This window comes from Oncorhynchus mykiss, chromosome 18, assembly GCF_013265735.2.
Source record: "Oncorhynchus mykiss isolate Arlee chromosome 18, USDA_OmykA_1.1, whole genome shotgun sequence".
Lineage (NCBI taxonomy): Eukaryota > Metazoa > Chordata > Actinopteri > Salmoniformes > Salmonidae > Oncorhynchus > Oncorhynchus mykiss.
Genome location: NC_048582.1, coordinates 73,683,753 through 73,708,190, shown reverse-complemented (window position 1 = coordinate 73,708,190; position 24,438 = coordinate 73,683,753). Strand labels below are relative to the sequence as shown.

The 24,438-nt window shown below is 40.3% G+C and overlaps 1 protein-coding gene across 4 annotated transcripts in view; it reads right to left on the bottom strand.

Moving 5' to 3' along the window:
• Positions 1 to 24,438, bottom strand: part of LOC110496757 (FH1/FH2 domain-containing protein 3) — a 188,305-nt gene that overhangs the window by 13,463 nt on the left and 150,404 nt on the right. For all 4 annotated transcript variants that reach the window (XR_005037551.1, XR_005037552.1, XM_036953663.1 and 1 more), the window contains exon 17: positions 4,917 to 5,075. Coding sequence is in view for 2 of the 4 variants with exons in the window: in XM_036953663.1 (XP_036809558.1) it covers positions 4,917 to 5,075 (159 nt within the window). In the remaining 2 variants the exon portion in view is untranslated. The remainder of the gene's footprint in view (positions 1 to 4,916; positions 5,076 to 24,438) is intronic.

Below are 24,438 nucleotides of genomic sequence, written 5' to 3'. Positions count from 1 at the left end.
ACTTAGGACAATTTGTGGCTGAAGTTTTGTGTTCTACGTTTTAGAAGATCCAATTTCAGATTTGTAAATGTATCTATTTTTGTGTTATGCATCTAATGACTGTATTTTTACTAACTTGTATAAATTAGACTGTTTTATCAACACATGAACTGTTTTGAACTATTTTTTAAATATTTTTTTAACCAAACATGAGAAATAAATGTTCAATCATTACTGAGTGAAATTAACAACAATAAACATTGTGCAACGAAAACTTCCTGTCATCCTCAGACTGCTGATGTGTTTATAACAAGGGTTCATGTGTTTATAACAAGGGTTAATGTGTTTATAACAAGAGTTAATGTGTTTATAACAAGGGTTAATGTGTTAATAACAAGGGTTAATGTGTTTATAACAAGGGTTAATGTGTTTATAACAAGGGTTAATGTGTTTATAACAAGGGTTAATGTGTTAATAACAAGGGTTAATGTGTTTATAACAAGGGTTAATGTGTTAATAACAAGGGTTAATGTGTGTATAACAAGGGTTAATGTGTTAATAACAAGGGTTGATGTGTTTATAACAAGGGTTAATGTGTTTATAACAAGGGTTAATGTGTTTATAACAAGGGTTCATGTGTTTATAACAAGGGTTAATGTGTTAATAACAAGGGTTAATGTGTTTATAACAAGGGTTAATGTGTTTATAACAAGGGTTCATGTGTTTATAACAAGGGTTAATGTGTTTATAACAAGGGTTGATGTGGAACCGCTAACTGAAGGTCCTGGTTTTTGCTTCTCAGAACGTACATTTTGATCGGATTGCCTCTGTCTCTCTGTCATTGGTCTGCAGTTTGTCATTTGCTACATTGTATCAGGGAGTTATCAAAATGCTTTTGACGATTCACAGCGTTATGCAGCCTTTTCTGTTCAAGTTCAGTGCTACCACAGCTGATTCTACTACCACACCTGATTCTACTACCACACCTGATCCTACTACCACACCTGATTCTACTACCACACCTGATTCTACTACTCACCTGATTCTACTACCACACCTGATTCTACTACCCCACCTGATTCTACTACCACACCTGATTCTACTGCCACACCTGATTCTACTACCACACCTGATTCTACTGCCACACCTGATTCTACTACTCAGCTGTTCTTCCATGAATAGTCCAGTGCTACCACACCTGATTCTACTACTCAGCTGTTCTTCCATGAATAGTCCAGTGCTACCACCCCTGATTCTACTACTCAGCTGTTCATCGAGACCATGAATAGTCCAGCGCTACCACACCTGATTCTACTACCACACCTGATTCTACTACCACACCTGATTCTACTACCACACCTGATTCTACTACCACACCTGATTCTACTACCACACCTGATTCTACTACCACACCTGATTCTACTACCCCACCTGATTCTACTACCACACCTGATTCTACTACCACACCTGATTCTACTGCCACACCTGATTCTACTACCACACCTGATTCTACTGCCACACCTGATTCTACTACTCAGCTGTTCTTCCATGAATAGTCCAGTGCTACCACACCTGATTCTACTACTCAGCTGTTCTTCCATGAATAGTTCAGTGCTACCACAACTGATTCTACTACTCAGCTGTTCATCGAGACCATGAATAGTCCAGCGCTACCACACCTGATTCTACTACTCAGCTGTTCTTCCATGAATAGTTCAGTGCTACCACAACTGATTCTACTACTCAGCTGTTCATCGAGACCATGAATAGTCCAGTGCTACCACACCTGATTCTACAACTCAGCTGTTCTTCCATGAATAGTCCAGTGCTACCACATCTGATTCTACTACTCAGCTGTTCTTCCATGAATAGTCCAGTGCTACCACACCTGATTCTACTACTCAGCTGTTCATCGAGACCATGAATAGTCTAGTGCTACCACACCTGATTCTACAACTCAGCTGTTCTTCCATGAATAGTCCAGTGCTACCACACCTGATTCTACAACTCAGCTGTTCTTCCATGAATAGTCCAGTGTTACAACACCTGATTCTACTACTCAGCTGTTCATCGAGACCATGAATAGTCCAGTGCTACCACAACTGATTCTACTACTCAGCTGTTCTTCCATGAATAGTCCAGTGCTACCACACCTGATTCTACTACTCAGCTGTTCTTCCATGAATAGTCCAGTGCTACCACATCTGATTCTACTACTCAGCTGTTCTTCCATGAATAGTCCAGTGCTACCACACCTGATTCTACTACTCAGCTGTTCTTCCGTGAATAGTCCAGTGCTACCACACCTGATTCTACTACTCAGCTGTTCTTCCGTGAATAGTCCAGTGCTACCACACCTGATTCTACTACTCAGCTGTTCTTCCATGAATAGTCCAGTGCTACCACACCTGATTCTACTACTCAGCTGTTCTTCCATGAATAGTCCAGTGCTACCACACCTGATTCTATTACTCAGCTGTTCTTCCATGAATAGTCCAGTGCTACCACATCTGATTCTACTACTCAGCTGTTCTTCCATGAATAGTCCAGTGCTACCACACCTGATTCTACTACTCAGCTGTTCATTGAGACCATGAATAGTCCAGTGCTACCACACCTGATTCTACTACTCAGCTGTTCATTGAGACCATGAATAGTCCAGTGCTACCACACCTGATTCTACTACTCAGCTGTTCATCGAGACCATGAATAGTCCAGTGCTACCACATCTGATTCTACTACTCAGCTGTTGTTCCATGAATAGTCCAGTGCTACCACACCTGATTCTACTACTCAGCTGTTCTTCCATGAATAGTCCAGTGCTACCACACCTGATTCTACTACTCAGCTGTTCTTCCATGAATAGTCCAGTGCTACCACACCTGATTCTACTACTCAGCTGTTCTTCCATGAATAGTCCAGTGCTACCACACCTGATTCTACTACTCAGCTGTTCTTCGAGACCATGAATAGTACAGTGCTACCACACCTGATTCTACTACTCAGCTGTTCATCGAGACCATGAATAGTCCAGTGCTACCACACCTGATTCTACTACTCAGCTGTTCTTCGAGACCATGAATAGTCCAGTGCTACCACACCTGATTCTACTACTCAGCTGTTCTTCGAGACCATGAATAGTACAGTGCTACCACACCTGATTCTACTACTCAGCTGTTCTTCCATGAATAGTCCAGTGCTACCACACCTGATTCTACTACTCAGCTGTTCTTCCATGAATAGTCCAGTGCTACCACACCTGATTCTACTACTCAGCTGTTCTTCCATGAATAGTCCAGTGCCAACACACCTGATTCTACTACTCAGCTGATAACCTCTACCAAGGTTATCCAGCACCACAACACCTATTCCACCCACGCTCTACCAAGGTTATCCAGCACCACAACACCTATTCCACCCACGCTCTACCAAGGTTATCCAGCACCACAACACCTATTCCACCCACGCTCTACCAAGGTTATCCAGCACCACAACACCTATTCCACCCACGCTCTACCAAGGTTATCCAGAACCACAACACCTATTCCACCCATGCTCTACCAAGGTTATCCAGCACCACAACACCTATTCCACCCATGCTCTACCAAGGTTATCCAGCACCACAACACCTATTCCACCCACGCTCTACCAAGGTTATCCAGCACAACAACACCTATTCCACCCACGCTCTACCAAGGTTTTACAGCACCACAACACCTATTCCACCCATGCTCTACCAAGGTTATCCAGCACCACAACACCTATTCCACCCATGCTCTACCAAGGTTATCCAGCACCCCAATGCCTATTCCACCCATGCTCTACCAAGGTTATCCAGCACCACAACACCTATTCCACCCACGCTCTACCAAGGTTATCCAGCACCACAATGCCTCTTCCACCCACGCTCTACCAAGGTTATCCAGCACCACAATGCCTCTTCCACCCACGCTCTACCAAGGTTTTACAGCACCACAATGCCTGTTCCCCCCTCTTCCCCCTATTCTCTACCAAGGTTATCCAGCACCACAATGCCTCTTCCACCCACGCTCTACCAAGGTTTTACAGCACCACAATGCCTGTTCCCCCCTCTTCCCCCTATTCTCTACCAAGGTTTTACAGCACCACAATGCCTGTTCCCCCCTCTTCCCCCTATTCTCTACCAAGGTTATCCAGCACCACAATGCCTCTTCCACCCACGCTCTACCAAGGTTTTACAGCACCACAATGCCTATTCCCCCCATGCTCTACCAAAGGTTTTAGAGCATGGGTGGAATAGGCATCGTGGTGCTCATGGGAATTTCCTTTATTTTTCAGCTTCAGACCAATGCCTACTTCTGACTTAAAACGTTGTTTTTTTCCCAGTACAAGACCAGTTCTACCACACCTGATTCTACTACCACACCTGATTCTACTACCACACCTGATTCTACTACCACACCTGATTCTACTACCACACCTGATTCACGATCCCGATGAACAGCTGAGGTCTTTAATTGCATTATACCTCGATGCCTCATCATCATTATCTCTCACCTCGATGCCTCATCATCATCATCATCTCTCACCTCGATGCCTCATCATCATCATCATCTCTCACCTCGATGCCTCATCATCATCATCATCTCTCACCTCGATGCCTCATCATCATCATCTCTCACCTCGATGCCTCATCATCATCATCATCTCTCACCTCGATGCCTCATCATCATCATCATCTCTCACCTCGATGCCTCATCATCATCATCTCTCACCTCGATGCCTCATCATCATCATCTCTCACCTCGATGCCTCATCATCATCATCATCTCTCACCTCGATGCCTCATCATCATCATCATCTCTCACCTCGATGCCTCATCATCATCATCTCTCACCTCGATGCCTCATCATCATCATCTCTCACCTCGATGCCTCATCATCATCATCATCTCTCACCTCGATGCCCTCCTTGTTGAGTGCGTACTCATCAAAGTTGAGAATGGCGGTCTTGATGGTGCGAGGAGGAGGCAGGACGGTCAGTCCGATGTTGATGGCGTTGCTCCTTTTGGAGTCCAGAACGATGACCTCCTGGCGTTTACCGTCCGCTGCCGTTTTCTGATGGAACAAAAAAAGGACAGACAGACAGACAGGTTACTGAGAGGTCACGTAATCTGTTTTCTGATGGAACAACAGACAGACAGACAGACAGACAGACAGACAGACAGACAGACAGACAGACACTTTGTGACCCTCTGCTGATGTAAGAAGGGATCAATCAACTTGAGTGATTGACTGACTGGATACAAGTAGTGTACAAGACTCATTCTCTACATACATACTCATGGAGTCTATTATATTCTCTCTGTCTCTATCTTGATCGCAAATCAATTGAATTCAAGGGTCTTTATTGACATGGGAAACATATGTTTGCCAAAGCAAGTGAAATAGATAATAAACAAAAGTGAAATAAACAATAAAAGATGAACAGTAAATAAGTTACAAAGGAAAAGAGACATTTCAGAAAGGGGAAAATAAATAAGCATAAATATAGGTTGTATTTACAGTGGTGTTTGTTCTTCACTGGTTGCCCCTTTTCTTGTGGCAACAGGTCACAAATCTTGCTGCTGTGATGGAACACTGTGGAATTTCACCCAGTAAATGTGGTGTTAAACTTGTGGCGCTGATGTTTAGGCCGAGGTATGTATAGCTTTTTGTGTGCTCTAGGGCAACAGTGTCTAGATGGAATTTGTATTTGTGGTCCTGGCGACTGGACCTTTTTTGGAACAACATTATTTTGGTCTTACTGAGATTTACTGTCAGGGCCCAGGTCTGACAGAATCTGTGCAGAAGATCTAGATGCTGCTGTAGGCCCTCCTTGGTTGGGGACAGAAGCACCAGATAATCAGCAAACAGTAGACAATTGATTTCAGATTGTAGTAGGGTGAGGCCGGGTGTTGTAGACTATTAGAGTGCCTTCACCTGCACACTTGTTATTGAGTACATTAATCGTATAATGTCGTATATTTTCCACCCAACATCACTTTCCATCAATTTGTATAGCAGGCCCTCGTGTCAACAGCTATTTGGAAATCAACAAAGAATGAGAAGACATTGCTTTTGTTTTGTTCGTTTGTCAATACGCGTGTGTAGAGTGTATACGTGGTCTGTCATGTGATATTTTGGTAAGAAGCCAATTTGATATTTGCTCAGGACATTGATTTCACTGAAAAAAATGTTGGAGTCTGCTGTTGAGGATTTTTCAGCGGTTACTGTTGACGCAGATTCCACAGTAATTATTGGGGTCAAATTTGTCTCAAATTTTAATATGATCAGACCTTAGTTCCACATTTGTGAGGAGATGCCAAGGTTGATGTTAAAGCATTTAAGTATATCCCATTTGAATTGGTGGTTTGTATATTTTATCATTTCGTTTAATATACCATCAACACCACAGGCCTTTTTGGGAAGGAGGGTTTGTATGTTTTCCTGTAACTCAGGTCTGGTAGTCTTTAACAGTGTCTCTGGATTGTCCCTGGGGAGTTTTGTGTTTGTACTCTTTCATACAGTGTGGGGAACTGTACTACGATAGGCTCTGCACAGGGGTGTCAGGAAGCAGCAGGGTGTAAGGAAGCAGCAGGGGTGTAAAGGAAGCAGCAGGGGTGTAAGGAACCAGCAGGGGTGTAAGGAACCAGCAGGGGTGTAAGGAAGCAGCAGCAGGGGTGTAAGGAAGCAGCAGCAGGGGTGTAAGGACGCAGCAGGGGTGTAAGGAACCAGCAGGGGTGTAAGGAAGTAGCAGGGGTGTAAGGAAGCAGCAGGGGTGTAAGGAAGCAGCAGCAGGGGAAGAGGAAGCCATGGAGTAGGGTGCCTTAGATGCCTCTGCATGTGGGTGGTTCTGAATCACCTTCTCCATTGTTTGATTCAAGGGCTTTTACACCTCTCACTTCACCCCACAGTGTAAATGAATGCTACTGCTGGGACGTCTGTCCAGTCCTAGAAAGCTTGGTAGCTCTTTAGTTTTCACGTACCATTCAGTCTTTATAAAGTCAAATATCTAGAGATTATTGTAATGCCTTTTACTTCTTGGTTTTAAGTATAGCTTGGTGGTAAGAACCTTTCCTGGTCATTTTGTCCAAAATCCAGGTTGTATTTTTGTTGTTGTTTTGATTTTGAAGTGAAGGGTTTGTTGTAGAGAGCAGAATCCTTTATAGGTCCTTGTGAAAAAGTATATTAGTTTATCTAACTCAAAACAAATATTTTTGATAAAAGGTTCTGGAAAAGTTAATGTACTCATGACCTCTCTCTCTCTAACCCCCCTCCCCCTACCCTGCTTTACCACAGCTGTAGTCAATTTCAGAGTGAGTGCTGATCCCTAAATCCTTACCAGGCTGGAGAGGAAGGGATGGAGGGAGGGAGAGAGAGAGAGAGAGAGAGAGATGAAGAGAGAGACAGAGAGAGAGAGAGACAGAAAGAGAGAGAGAGAGACAGAGAGAGAGGGAGAGCAATACAGAGAGAGAGAGAGAGAGAGAGAGATAAAGAGAGAGAGAGAGAGAGAGAGCTGTTCTTAAACTCTTCAATATTATCCTCATCTATGGCATCTTCCCAAATATTTGGAACCAAGGACTGAGCACCTCAATCCACAGAAGACCAATTAATACCGTATTAATTACTGTGGAATCTGAACAAACGTCAACTTGGCGTCTTACCAAAATACCATGCAACAGACCACGTATTCACCCTGCACACCCTAATTGACAGACAAACCAAAAGCAAAGTCTTCTCATGCTTTACTGATTTTAAAAAACACTTGTGACACAATTTGACGTGAGGGTCTGCCATACACATTTATGGAAAGCTCGGGGGGAAAATGACAAAATCATTGAACACAAACAATAAGTGTGCAGCTAAAATTGGCAATAACACACATATTTCTTTTCTCAAGGCCGTGGGGTGAGACAGGGATGCAGCATGAGCCCCACCCTCTTCAACATATACAGTTGAAGTCGGAAGTTTACATACCCTTAGGTTGGAGTCATTAAAACTCATTTTTCAACCACTCCACCAATTTCTTGTTAACAAACTATAGTTTTGGCAAGTCTGTTAGGTCATCTACTTTGTTCATGACACAAGTAATTTTTCCAACAATTGATTACAGACAGATTATTTCACTTATAATTCACTGTAGCACAATTCCAGTGGGTCAGAAGTTTACATACACTAAGTTGACTGTGCCTTTAAACAGCTTCGAAAATTCCAGAAAATTATGTCATGGTTTTAGAAGCTTCTGATAGGCTAATTGACATCGTTTGAGTCAATTGGAGGTGTACCTGTGGATGTATTTCATTGGCCTACCTTCAAACTCAGTGCCTCTTTGCTTGACATCATGGGACAATCAAATTAAATCAGCCAAAACCTCAGAACTTTTTTTGTAGACCTCCACAAGTCTGGTTCATCCTTGAGAGCAATTTCCAAAAGCCTGAAGGTACCACGTTCATCTGTACAAATAATAGTACGCAAGTATAAACACCATGGGGACTTCATAGTCAAAGTGATACTCTGCCACTGTGTATGTCTCTTTCTCAATAGCAAGGCTATGCTCACTGAGTCTGTACATAGTCAAAGCGTTCCTTAAGTTGGGGTCAGTCACAGTGGTCAGGTATTCTGCCGCTGTGTACTCTCTGTTTAGGGCCAAATAGCATTCCAGTTTGCTCTGTTTTTTTGTTAATTCTTTCCAATGTGTCAAGAAAATGTATTTTTGTTTTCTAATGATTTGGTTGGGTCTAATTGTGTTGCTGTCCTGGGGCTCTGTGGGGTGTGTTTGTGTTTGTGAACAGAGCCCCAGGACCAGCTTGCTTAGGGGACTCTTCTCCTCTTCTCCAGCTTCCTCTTAGGTGGTTGTAGAATTTAACGGCTCTTTTCTGGATTTTGATAATTAGCAGGTATCGGCCTAATTCTGCTCTGCTTGCATTGTTTGATGTTCTACATTGTACACAGAGGAAATATTTGCAGAATTCTGCATGCAGAGTCCCAATTTGGTGGTTTTTCCCATTTTGTGAATTCTTGTCTCTCTCGCTCTCTTTCCTCTCTTCTCTGTCCTCTCACTGTGTGTGCGTGTGTGTGTGTGTGTGTGGACTTGTTTACAGCCTGGTAAGGATTTAGGGATCAGCACTCACTCTGAAATTGACTACAGCTGTGGTGATGCAGGGGGGTCGGTATGGAGGGGAAAGAGTAGGAGTGTGTGCATGTACATGTTCCTAAAAATGACAGTGTTGTGTGTGTGTGTACATGACCTCACTCCTACGCCCCACTCTTATAGGCTACATGCAAACCATTAGTGCTTATTAGCAGAAGGAAGTCGTAACATTTATAACAGCCTGGCCAACATCCAATAGTTATAGTTATAACAGCCTGGTCACATCCAATAGTAATAACAGCCTGGTCACATCCAATAGTAATAACAGCCTGGTCACATCCAATAGTAATAACAGCCTGGTCACATCCAATAGTAATAACAGCCTGGTCATCATCCAATAGTTATAACAGCCTGGTCACCTCCAATAGTAATAACAGCCTGGTCACATCCAATAGTAATAACAGCCTGGTCACATCCAATAATAATAACAGCCTGGTCATCATCCAATAGTTATAACAGCCTGGTCACATCCAATAGTAATAACAGCCTGGTCACATCCAATAGTAATAACAGCCTGGTCACATCCAATAGTTATAACAGCCTGGTCACATCCAATAGTAATAACAGCCTGGTCACATCCAATAGTTATAACAGCCTGGTCACATCCAATAGTTATAGTAATAACAGCCTGGTCATCATCCAATAGTTATAACAGCCTGGTCATATCCAATAGTTATAGTTATAACAGTCTGGTCATCATCCAATAGTAATAACAGCCTGGTCACATCCAATAGTTATAACAGCCTGGTCACATCCAATAGTAATAACAGCCTGGTTATCATCCAATAGTTATAGTTATAACAGCCTGGTCACATCCAATAGTAATAATAGCCTGGTCATCAACCAATGGTTATAACAGCCTGGTCATCATCCAATAGTTATAGTTATAACAGCCTGGTCACATCCAATAGTTATAGTAATAACAGCCTGGTCATCATCCAATAGTTATAACAGCCTGGTCATCATCCAATAGTAATAACAGCCTGGTCACATCCAATAGTAATAACAGCCTGGTCATCATCCAATAGTTATAACAGCCAGGTCACATCCAATAGTTATAACAGCCTGGTCACATCCAATAGTAATAACAGCCTGGTCATCATCCAATAGTTATAACAGCCTGGTCAAATCCAATAGTTATAACAGCTGGTCATCATCCAATAGTAATAACAGCCTGGTCACATTACAATAGTAATAACAGCCTGGTCACATCCAATAGTTATAACAGCCTGGTCACATTCAATAGTTCTAACAGCCTGGTCACATCCAATAGTAATAACAGCCTGGTCACATCCAATAGTAATAACAGCCTGGTCACATCCAATAGTAATAACAGCCTGGTCACATCCAATAGTTAGTTATAACAGCCTGGTCACATCCAATAGTAATAACAGCCTGGTCATCATCCAATAGTTATAGTTATAACAGCCTGGTCATCATCCAATAGTAATAACAGCCTGGTCACATCCAATAGTAATAACAGCCTGGTCACGTCCAATAGTAATAACAGCCTGGTCACATCCAATAGTTATAACAGCCTGGTCACATCCAATAGTAATAACAGCCTGGTCATCATCCAATAGTTATAGTTATAACAGCCTGGTCATCATCCAATAGTAATAACAGCCTGGTCATCACCCAATAGTTATAACAGCCTGGTCATCATCCAATAGTTATAGTTATAACAGCCTGGTCATCATCCAATAGTAATAACAGCCTGGTCATCAACCAATAGTTATAACAGCCTGGTCATCATCCAATAGTTATAGTTATAACAGCCTGGTCACATCCAATAGTTATAACAGCCTGGTCACATCCAATAGTTATAACAGCCTGGTCACATCCAATATTTATGCCAGCCTGGTCACATCAAATAGTAATAACAGCCTGGTCATCAACCAATGGTTATAACAGCCTGGTCATCATCCAATAGTTATAGTTATAACAGCCTGGTCACATCCAATAGTAATAAAAGCCTGGTCACATCCAATAGTAATAACAGCCTGGTCACATCCAATAGTAATAACAGCCTGGTCACATCCAATAGTTATAACAGCCTGGTCACATCCAATAGTTATAACAGCCTGGTCACATCCAATAGTAATAACAGCCTGGTCACATCCAATAGTTATAACAGCCTGGTCATCATCCAATAGTTATAGTTATAACAGCCTGGTCATCATCCAATAGTAGTAACAGCCTGGTCATCACCCAATAGTTATAATATCCTGGTCATCATCCAATAGTTATAGTTATAACAGCCTGGTCATCATCCAATAGTAATAACAGCCTGGTCATCAACCAATAGTTATAACAGCCTGGTCATCATCTAATAGTTATAGTTATAACAGCCTGGTCATCATCCAATAGTAATAACAGCCTGGTCACATCCAATAGTAATAACAGCCTGGTCACATCCAATAGTTATAACAGCCTGGTCACATCCAATAGTAATAACAGCCTGGTCACATCCAATAGTTATAACAGCCTGGTCACATCCAATAGTTATAACAGCCTGGTCACGTCCAATAGTAATAACAGCCTGGTCACATCCAATAGTTATAACAGCCTGGTCACATCCAATAGTAATAACAGCCTGGTCATCATCCAATAGTTATAGTTAAAACAGCCTGGTCATCATCCAATAGTAATAACAGCCTGGTCATCACCCAATAGTTATAACAGCCTGGTCATCATCCAATAGTTATAGTTATAACAGCCTGGTCATCATCCAATAGTAATAACAGCCTGGTCATCAACCAATAGTTATAACAGCCTGGTCATCATCCAATAGTTATAGTTATAACAGCCTGGTCATCATCCAATAGTTATAACAGCCTGGTCATCATCCAATAGTTATAGTTATAACAGCCTGGTCATCATCCAATAGTAATAACAGCCTGGTCACATCCAATAGTTATAACAGCCTGGTCACATCCAATAGTTATAACAGCCTGGTCACATCCAATATTTATGCCAGCCTGGTCACAGCCAATAGTAATAACAGCCTGGTCATCATCCAAAAGTTATAACAGCCTGGTCATCATCCAATAGTTATAGTTATAACAGCCTGGTCATCATCCAATAGTAATAACAGCCTGGTCATCAACCAATAGTTATAACAGCCTGGTCATCATCCAATAGTTATAGTTATAACAGCCTGGTCACATCCAATAGTTATAACAGCCTGGTCACATCCAATAGTTATAACAGCCTGGTCACATCCAATATTTATGCCAGCCTGGTCACATTAAATAGTAATAACAGCCTGGTCATCAACCAATGGTTATAACAGCCTGGTCATCATCCAATAGTTATAGTTATAACAGCCTGGTCACATCCAATAGTAATAAAAGCCTGGTCACATCCAATAGTAATAACAGCCTGGTCACATCCAATAGTAATAACAGCCTGGTCACATCCAATAGTTATAACAGCCTGGTCACATCCAATAGTTATAACAGCCTGGTCACATCCAATAGTAATAACAGCCTGGTCACATCCAATAGTTATAACAGCCTGGTCATCATCCAATAGTTATAGTTATAACAGCCTGGTCATCATCCAATAGTAGTAACAGCCTGGTCATCACCCAATAGTTATAATATCCTGGTCATCATCCAATAGTTATAGTTATAACAGCCTGGTCATCATCCAATAGTAATAACAGCCTGGTCATCAACCAATAGTTATAACAGCCTGGTCATCATCTAATAGTTATAGTTATAACAGCCTGGTCATCATCCAATAGTAATAACAGCCTGGTCACATCCAATAGTAATAACAGCCTGGTCACATCCAATAGTTATAACAGCCTGGTCACATCCAATAGTAATAACAGCCTGGTCACATCCAATAGTTATAACAGCCTGGTCACATCCAATAGTTATAACAGCCTGGTCACGTCCAATAGTAATAACAGCCTGGTCACATCCAATAGTTATAACAGCCTGGTCACATCCAATAGTAATAACAGCCTGGTCATCATCCAATAGTTATAGTTAAAACAGCCTGGTCATCATCCAATAGTAATAACAGCCTGGTCATCACCCAATAGTTATAACAGCCTGGTCATCATCCAATAGTTATAGTTATAACAGCCTGGTCATCATCCAATAGTAATAACAGCCTGGTCATCAACCAATAGTTATAACAGCCTGGTCATCATCCAATAGTTATAGTTATAACAGCCTGGTCATCATCCAATAGTTATAACAGCCTGGTCATCATCCAATAGTTATAGTTATAACAGCCTGGTCATCATCCAATAGTAATAACAGCCTGGTCACATCCAATAGTTATAACAGCCTGGTCACATCCAATAGTTATAACAGCCTGGTCACATCCAATATTTATGCCAGCCTGGTCACAGCCAATAGTAATAACAGCCTGGTCATCATCCAAAAGTTATAACAGCCTGGTCATCATCCAATAGTTATAGTTATAACAGCCTGGTCAGATCCAATAGTTATAGTAATAAAAGCCTGGTCACATCCAATAGTTATAACAGCCTGGTCACATCCAATAGTTATAACAGTTTGGTCACATCCAATATTTATGCCAGCCTGGTCACAGCCAATAGTAATAACAGCCTGGTCATCATCCAAAAGTTATAACAGCCTGGTCATCATCCAATAGTTATAGTTATAACAGCCTGGTCACATCCAATAGTTTTAGTAATAAAAGCCTGGTCACATCCAATAGTAATAACAGCCTGGTCACATCCAATAGTAATAACAGCCTGGTCACATCCAATAGTTATAGTAATAAAAGCCTGGTCACATCCAATAGTAATAACAGTCTGGTCACATCCAATAGTAATAACAGCCTGGTCATTATCCAATAGTAATAGTTATAACAGCGTGGTCACATCCAATAGTAATAACAGCCCGGTCATCATCCAATAGTTATAGTTATAACAGCCTGGTCACATCCAATAGTTATAACAGCCTGGTCACATCCAATAGTAATAACAGCCTGGTCACATCCAATAGTAATAACAACCTGGTCACATCCAATAGTAATAACAGCCTGGTCATCATCCAATAGTTATAACAGCCTGGTCATCATCCAATAGTTATAGTTATAACAGCCTGGTCATCATCCAATAGTAATAACAGCCTGGTCATCAACCAATAGTTATAACAACCTGGTCATCATCCAATAGTTATAGTTATAACAGCCTGGTCACATCCAATAGTAATAAAAGCCTGGTCACATCCAATAGTAATAACAGCCTGGTCACATCCAATAGTACTAACAGCCTGGTCACATCCAATAGTTATAACAGCCTGGTCACATCCAATAGTTATAACAGCCTGGTCACATCCAATAGTAATAACAGCCTGGTCACATCCAATAGTTATAACAGCCTGGTCATCATCCAATAGTTATAGTTATAACAGCCTGGTCATCATCCAATAGTAATAACAGCCTGGTCATCACCCAATAGTTATAATATCCTGGTCATCATCCAATAGTTATAGTTATAACAGCCTGGTCATCATCCAATAGTAATAACAGCCTGGTCATCAACCAATAGTTATAACAGCCTGGTCATCATCCAATAGTTATAACAGCCTGGTCATCATCTAATAGTTATAGTTATAACAGCCTGGTCATCATCCAATAGTAATAACAGCCTGGTCACATCCAATAGTAATAACAGCCTGGTCACATCCAATAGTTATAACAGCCTGGTCACATCCAATAGTAATAACAGCCTGGTCACATCCAATAGTTATAACAGCCTGGTCACATCCAATAGTTATAACAGCCTGGTCACGTCCAATAGTAATAACAGCCTGGTCACATCCAATAGTTATAACAGCCTGGTCACATCCAATAGTAATAACAGCCTGGTCATCATCCAATAGTTATAGTTAAAACAGCCTGGTCATCATCCAATAGTAATAACAGCCTGGTCATCACCCAATAGTTATAACAGCCTGGTCATCATCCAATAGTTATAGTTATAACAGCCTGGTCATCATCCAATAGTAATAACAGCCTGGTCATCAACCAATAGTTATAACAGCCTGGTCATCATCCAATAGTTATAGTTATAACAGCCTGGTCATCATCCAATAGTTATAACAGCCTGGTCATCATCCAATAGTTATAGTTATAACAGCCTGGTCATCATCCAATAGTAATAACAGCCTGGTCACATCCAATAGTTATAAAAGCCTGGTCACATCCAATAGTTATAACAGCCTGGTCACATCCAATATTTATGCCAGCCTGGTCACAGCCAATAGTAATAACAGCCTGGTCATCATCCAAAAGTTATAACAGCCTGGTCATCATCCAATAGTTATAGTTATAACAGCCTGGTCACATCCAATAGTTATAGTAATAAAAGCCTGGTCACATCCAATAGTAATAACAGCCTGGTCACATCCAATAGTAATAACAGCCTGGTCATTATCCAATAGTTATAGTTATAACAGCCTGGTCACATCCAATAGTAATAACAGCCCGGTCATCATCCAATAGTTATAGTTATAACAGCCTGGTCACATCCAATAGTAATAACAGCCTGGTCACATCCAATAGTAATAACAACCTGGTCACATCCAATAGTAATAACAGCCTGGTCATCATCCAATAGTTATAACAGCCTGGTCATCATCCAATAGTTATAGTTATAACAGCCTGGTCATCATCCAATAGTAATAACAGCCTGGTCATCAACCAATAGTTATAACAGCCTGGTCATCATCCAATAGTTATAGTTATAACAGCCTGGTCATCATCCAATAGTTATAACAGCCTGGTCATCATCCAATAGTTATAGTTATAACAGCCTGTTCATCATCCAATAGTAATAACAGCCTGGTCACATCCAATAGTTATAACAGCCTGGTCACATCCAATAGTTATAACAGCCTGGTCACATCCAATATTTATGCCAGCCTGGTCACAGCCAATAGTAATAACAGCCTGGTCATCATCCAAAAGTTATAACAGCCTGGTCATCATCCAATAGTTATAGTTATAACAGCCTGGTCAGATCCAATAGTTATAGTAATAAAGGCCTGGTCACATCCAATAGTTATAACAGCCTGGTCACATCCAATAGTTTTAACAGCCTGGTCACATCCAATATGTATGCCAGCATGGTCACAGCCAATAGTAATAACAGCCTGGTCACATCCAATAGTTATAGTAATAAAAGCCTGGTCACATCCAATAGTAATAACAGCCTGGTCACATCCAATAGTAATAACAGCCTGGTCACATCCAATAGTTATAGTAATAAAAGCCTGGTCACATCCAATAGTAATAACAGCCTGGTCACATCCAATAGTAATAACAGCCTGGTCATTATCCAATTGTTATAGTTATAACAGCCTGGTCACATCCAATAGTAATAACAGCCTGGTCACATCCAATAGTAATAACAGCCTGGTCATTATCCAATAGTAATAGTTATAACAGCGTGGTCACATCCAATAGTAATAACAGCCCGGTCATCATCCAATAGTTATAGTTATAACAGCCTGGTCACATCCAATAGTTATAACAGCCTGGTCACATCCAATAGTAATAACAGCCTGGTCACATCCAATAGTAATAACAACCTGGTCACATCCAATAGTAATAACAGCCTGGTCATCATCCAATAGTTATAACAGCCTGGTCATCATCCAATAGTTATAGTTATAACAGCCTGGTCATCATCCAATAGTAATAACAGCCTGGTCATCAACCAATAGTTATAACAATCTGGTCATCATCCAATAGTTATAGTTATAACAGCCTGTTCACATCCAATAGTAATAAAAGCCTGGTCACATCCAATAGTAATAACAGCCTGGTCACATCCAATAGTAATAACAGCCTGGTCACATCCAATAGTTATAACAGCCTGGTCACATCCAATAGTTATAACAGCCTGGTCACATCCAATAGTAATAACAGCCTGGTCACATCCAATAGTTATAACAGCCTGGTCATCATCCAATAGTTATAGTTATAACAGCCTGGTCATCATCCAATAGTAATAACAGCCTGGTCATCACCCAATAGTTATAATATCCTGGTCATCATCCAATAGTTATAGTTATAACAGCCTGGTCATCATCCAATAGTAATAACAGCCTGGTCATCAACCAATAGTTATAACAGCCTGGTCATCATCCAATAGTTATAACAGCCTGGTCATCATCTAATAGTTATAGTTATAACAGCCTGGTCATCATCCAATAGTAATAACAGCCTGGTCACATCCAATAGTAATAACAGCCTGGTCACATCCAATAGTTATAACAGCCTGGTCACATCCAATAGTAATAACAGCCTGGTCACATCCAATAGTTATAACAGCCTGGTCACATCCAATAGTTATAACAGCCTGGTCACGTCCAATAGTAATAACAGCCTAGTCACATCCAATAGTTATAACAACCTGGTCATCATCCAATAGTTATAGTTATAACAGCCTGGTCACATCCAATAGTTATAACAGCCTGGTCACATCCAATAGTAATAACAGCCCGGTCATCATCCAATAGTTATAGTTATAACAGCCTGGTCACATCCAATAGTTATAACAGCCTGGTCACATCCAATATTTATAACAGCCTGGTCACATCCAATAGTAATAACAGCCTGGTCACATCCAATAGTAATAACAACCTGGTCACATCCAATAGTAATAACAGCCTGGTCATCATCCAATAGTTATAACAGCCTGGTCATCATCCAATAGTTATAGTTATAACAGCCTGGTCATCATCCAATAGTAATAACAGCCTGGTCATCAACCAATAGTTATAACAGCCTGGTCATCATCCAATAGTTATAGTTATAACAGCCTGGTCATCATCCAATAGTTATAACAGCCTGGTCATCATCCAATAGTTATAGTTATAACAGCCTGTTCATCATCCAATAGTAATAACAGCCTGGTCACATCCAATAGTTATAACAGCCTGGTCACATCCAATATTTATGCCAGCCTGGTCACAGCCAATAGTAATAACAGCCTGGTCATCATCCAAAAGTTATAACAGCCTGGTCATCATCCAATAGTTATAGTTATAACAGCCTGGTCAGATCCAATAGTTATAGTAATAAAAGCCTGGTCACATCCAGTAGTTATAACAGCCTGGTCACATCCAATAGTTTTAACAGCCTGGTCACATCCAATATGTATGCCAGCATGGTCACAGCCAATAGTAATAACAGCCTGGTCACATCCAATAGTTATAGTAATAAAAGCCTGGTCACATCCAATAGTAATAACAGCCTGGTCACATCCAATAGTAATAACAGCCTGGTCACATCCAATAGTTATAGTAATAAAAGCCTGGTCACATCCAATAGTAATAACAGCCTGGTCACATCCAATAGTAATAACAGCCTGGTCATTATCCAATTGTTATAGTTATAACAGCCTGGTCACATCCAATAGTAATAACAGCCCGGTCATCATCCAATAGTTATAGTTATAACAGCCTGGTCACATCCAATAGTAATAACAGCCTGGTCACATCCAATAGTAATAACAACCTGGTCACATCCAATAGTAATAACAGCCTGGTCATCATCCAATAGTTATAGTTATAACAGCCTGGTCACATCCAATAGTTATAACAGCCTGGTCACATCCAATAGTAATAACAACCTGGTCACATCCAATAGTTATAGTAATAACAGCCTGGTCACATCCAATAATTATAGTTATAACAGCCTGGTCACATCCAATAGTAATAAAAACATGGTCACATCCAATAGTTATAACAGCCTGGTCACATCCAATAGTTATAACAGCCTGGTCATCATCCAATAGTTATAACAGCCTGGTCATAATCCAATAGTAATAACAGCCTGGTCACATCCAATAGTTATAGTAATAACAGCCTGGTCACATCCAATAGTAATAACAACCTGGTCACATCCAATAGTTATAACAGCCTGGTCACATCCAATAGTAATAACAGCCTGGTCACATCCAATAGTTATAACAGCCTGGTCACATCCAATAGTTATAACAGCCTGGTCACGTCCAATAGTAATAACAGCCTGGTCATCATCCAATAGTTATAGTTATAACAGCCTGGTCACATCCAATAGTTATAACAGCCTGGTCACATCCAATAGTAATAACAACCTGGTCACATCCAATAGTTATAGTAATAACAGCCTGGTCACATCCAATAATTATAGTTATAACAGCCTGGTCACATCCAATAGTAATAAAAACATGGTCACATCCAATAGTTATAACAGCCTGGTCACATCCAATAGTTATAACAGCCTGGTCATCATCCAATAGTTATAACAGCCTGGTCATAATCCAATAGTAATAACAGCCTGGTCACATCCAATAGTTATAGTAATAACAGCCTGGTCACATCCAATAGTAATAACAACCTGGTCACATCCAATAGTTATAACAGCCTGGTCACATCCAATAGTAATAACAGCCTGGTCACATCCAATAGTTATAACAGCCTGGTCACATCCAATAGTTATAACAGCCTGGTCACGTCCAATAGTAATAACAGCCTGGTCACATCCAATAGTTATAACAGCCTGGTCACATCCAATAGTAATAACAGCCTGGTCATCATCCAATAGTTATAGTTAAAACAGCCTGGTCATCATCCAATAGTAATAACAGCCTGGTCATCACCCAATAGTTATAACAGCCTGGTCATCATCCAATAGTTATAGTTATAACAGCCTGGTCATCATCCAATAGTAATAACAGCCTGGTCATCAACCAATAGTTATAACAGCCTGGTCATCATCCAATAGTTATAGTTATAACAGCCTGGTCATCATCCAATAGTTATAACAGCCTGGTCATCATCCAATAGTTATAGTTATAACAGCCTGGTCAGATCCAATAGTTATAGTAATAAAAGCCTGGTCACATCCAATAGTTATAACAGCCTGGTCACATCCAATAGTTATAACAGTTTGGTCACATCCAATATTTATGCCAGCCTGGTCACAGCCAATAGTAATAACAGCCTGGTCATCATCCAAAAGTTATAACAGCCTGGTCATCATCCAATAGTTATAGTTATAACAGCCTGGTCACATCCAATAGTTATAGTAATAAAAGCCTGGTCACATCCAATAGTAATAACAGCCTGGTCACATCCAATAGTAATAACAGCCTGGTCACATCCAATAGTTATAGTAATAAAAGCCTGGTCACATCCAATAGTAATAACAGCCTGGTCACATCCAATAGTAATAACAGCCTGGTCACATCTAATAGTAATAACAGCCTGGTCACATCCAATAGTTATAGTAATAAAAGCCTGGTCACATCCAATAGTAATAACAGCCTGGTCACATCCAATAGTAATAACAGCCTGGTCATTATCCAATAGTTATAGTTATAACAGCCTGGTCACATCCAATAGTAATAACAGCCCGGTCATCATCCAATAGTTATAGTTATAACAGCCTGGTCACATCCAATAGTTATAACAGCCTGGTCACATCCAATAGTTATAACAGCCTGGTCACATCCAATAGTAATAACAGCCTGGTAAAATCCAATAGTAATAACAACCTGGTCACAGCCAATAGTAATAACAGCCTGGTCATCATCCAATAGTTATAGTTATAACAGCCTGGTCACATCCAATAGTTATAACAGCCTGGTCACATCCAATAGTAATAAGAACCTGGTCACATCCAATAGTTATAGTAATAACAGCCTGGTCACATCCAATAGGTATAGTTATAACAGCCTGGTCACATCCAATAGTTATAGTTATAACAGCCTGGTCACATCCAATAGTTATAACAGCCTGGTCACATCCAATAGTAATAACAACCTGGTCACATCCAATAGTTATAGTAATAACAGCCTGGTCACATCCAATAGGTATAGTTATAACAGCCTGGTCACATCCAATAGTTATAGTAATAAAAGCCTGGTCACATCCAATAGTAATAACAGCCTGGTCACATCCAATAGTAATAACAGCCTGGTCACATCCAATAGTTATAGTAATAAAAGCCTGGTCACATCCAATAGTAATAACAGCCTGGTCATCATCCAAAAGTTATAACAGCCTGGTCATCATCCAATAGTTATAGTTATAACAGCCTGGTCACATCCAATAGTTATAGTAATAAAAGCCTGGTCACATCCAATAGTAATAACAGCCTGGTCACATCCAATAGTAATAACAGCCTGGTCACATCCAATAGTTATAGTAATAAAAGCCTGGTCACATCCAATAGTAATAACAGCCTGGTCACATCCAATAGTAATAACAGCCTGGTCACATCCAATAGTAATAACAGCCTGGTCACATCCAATAGTTATAGTAATAAAAGCCTGGTCACATCCAATAGTAATAACAGCCTGGTCACATCCAATAGTAATAACAGCCTGGTCATTATCCAATAGTTATAGTTATAACAGCCTGGTCACATCCAATAGTAATAACAGCCCGGTCATCATCCAATAGTTATAGTTATAACAGCCTGGTCACATCCAATAGTTATAACAGCCTGGTCACATCCAATAGTTATAACAGCCTGGTCACATCCAATAGTAATAACAGCCTGGTAAAATCCAATAGTAATAACAACCTGGTCACAGCCAATAGTAATAACAGCCTGGTCATCATCCAATAGTTATAGTTATAACAGCCTGGTCACATCCAATAGTTATAACAGCCTGGTCACATCCAATAGTAATAAGAACCTGGTCACATCCAATAGTTATAGTAATAACAGCCTGGTCACATCCAATAGGTATAGTTATAACAGCCTGGTCACATCCAATAGTTATAGTTATAACAGCCTGGTCACATCCAATAGTTATAACAGCCTGGTCACATCCAATAGTAATAACAACCTGGTCACATCCAATAGTTATAGTAATAATAGCCTGGTCACATCCAATAGGTATAGTTATAACAGCCTGGTCACATCCAATAGGTATAGTTATAACAGCCTGGTCACATCCAATAGTTATAGTTATAACAGCCTGGTCACATCCAATAGTAATAACAACCTGGTCACATCCAATAGTTATAACAGCCTGGTCACATCCAATAGTTATAACAGCCTGGTCATCATCCAATAGTTATAGTTATAACAGCCTGTTCACAGCCAATAGTAATAACAGCCTGGTCATCATCCAATAGTTATAACAGCCTGGTCATAATCCAATAGTAATAACAGCCTGGTCACATCCAATAGTTATAGTAATAACAGCCTGGTCACATCCAATAGTTATAACAGCCTGGTCACATCCAATAGTTATAACAGCCTGGTCACATCCAATAGTTATAACAGCCTGGTCATCATCCAATAGTAATAACAGCCTGGTCACATCCAATAGTAATAACAGCCTGGTCATCATCCAATAGTTATAGTTATAACAGCCTGGTCATCATCCAATAGTTATAACAGCCTGGTCATCATCCAATAGTTATAGTTATAACAGCCTGGTCATCATCCAATAGTAATAACAGCCTGGTCACATCCAATAGTTATAACAGCCTGGTCACATCCAATAGTTATAACAGCATGGTCACATCCAATAGTTATAACAGCCTGGTCACATCCAATAGTTATAACAGCCTGGTCACATCCAATAGTTATAACAGCCTGGTCACATCCAATAGTAATAACAGCCTGGTCACATCCAATAGTTATAGTTATAACAGCCTGGTCACATCCAATAGTAATAGTAATAACAGCCTGGTCACATCCAATAGTAATAACAGCCTGGTCACATCCAATAGTAATAACAGCCTGGTCACATCCAATAGTTATAACAGCCTGGTCACATCCAATAGTTATAACAGCCTGGTCATCATCCAATAGTAATAACAGCCTGGTCATCATCCAATAGTAATAACAGCCTGGTCATCATCCAATAGTTATAGTTATAACAGCCTGGTCATCATCCAATAGTAATAACAGCCTGGTCATCAACCAATAGTTATAACAGCCTGGTCATCATCCAATAGTTATAGTTATAACAGCCTGGTCATCATCCAATAGTTATAACAGCCTGGTCATCATCCAATAGTTATAGTTATAACAGCCTGTTCATCATCCAATAGTAATAACAGCCTGGTCACATCCAATAGTTATAACAGCCTGGTCACATCCAATAGTTATAACAGCCTGGTCACATCCAATATTTATGCCAGCCTGGTCATAGCCAATAGTAATAACAGCCTGGTCATCATCCAAAAGTTATAACAGCCTGGTCATCATCCAATAGTTATAGTTATAACAGCCTGGTCAGATCCAATAGTTATAGTAATAAAAGCCTGGTCACATCCAATAGTTATAACAGCCTGGTCACATCCAATAGTTTTAACAGCCTGGTCACATCCAATATGTATGCCAGCATGGTCACAGCCAATAGTAATAACAGCCTGGTCACATCCAATAGTTATAGTAATAAAAGCCTGGTCACATCCAATAGTAATAACAGCCTGGTCACATCCAATAGTAATAACAGCCTGGTCACATCCAATAGTTATAGTAATAAAAGCCTGGTCACATCCAATAGATAATAACAGCCTGGTCACATCCAATAGTAATAACAGCCTGGTCATTATCCAATTGTTATAGTTATAACAGCCTGGTCACATCCAATAGTAATAACAGCCCGGTCATCATCCAATAGTTATAGTTATAACAGCCTGGTCACATCCAATAGTAATAACAGCCTGGTCACATCCAATAGTAATAACAACCTGGTCACATCCAATAGTAATAACAGCCTGGTCATCATCCAATAGTTATAGTTATAACAGCCTGGTCACATCCAATAGTTATAACAGCCTGGTCACATCCAATAGTAATAACAACCTGGTCACATCCAATAGTTATAGTAATAACAGCCTGGTCACATCCAATAGGTATAGTTATAACAGCCTGGTCACATCCAATAGTTATAGTTATAACAGCCTGGTCACATCCAATAGTAATAAAAACATGGTCACATCCAATAGTTATAACAGCCTGGTCACATCCAATAGTTATAACAGCCTGGTCATCATCCAATAGTTATAACAGCCTGGTCATAATCCAATAGTAATAACAGCCTGGTCACATCCAATAGTTATAGTAATAACAGCCTGGTCACATCCAATAGTAATAACAACCTGGTCACATCCAATAGTTATAGTTATAACAGCCTGGTCATCATCCAATAGTTATAGTTATAACAGCCTGGTCAGATCCAATAGTTATAGTAATAAAAGCCTGGTCACATCCAATAGTTATAACAGCCTGGTCACATCCAATAGTTATAACAGTTTGGTCACATCCAAT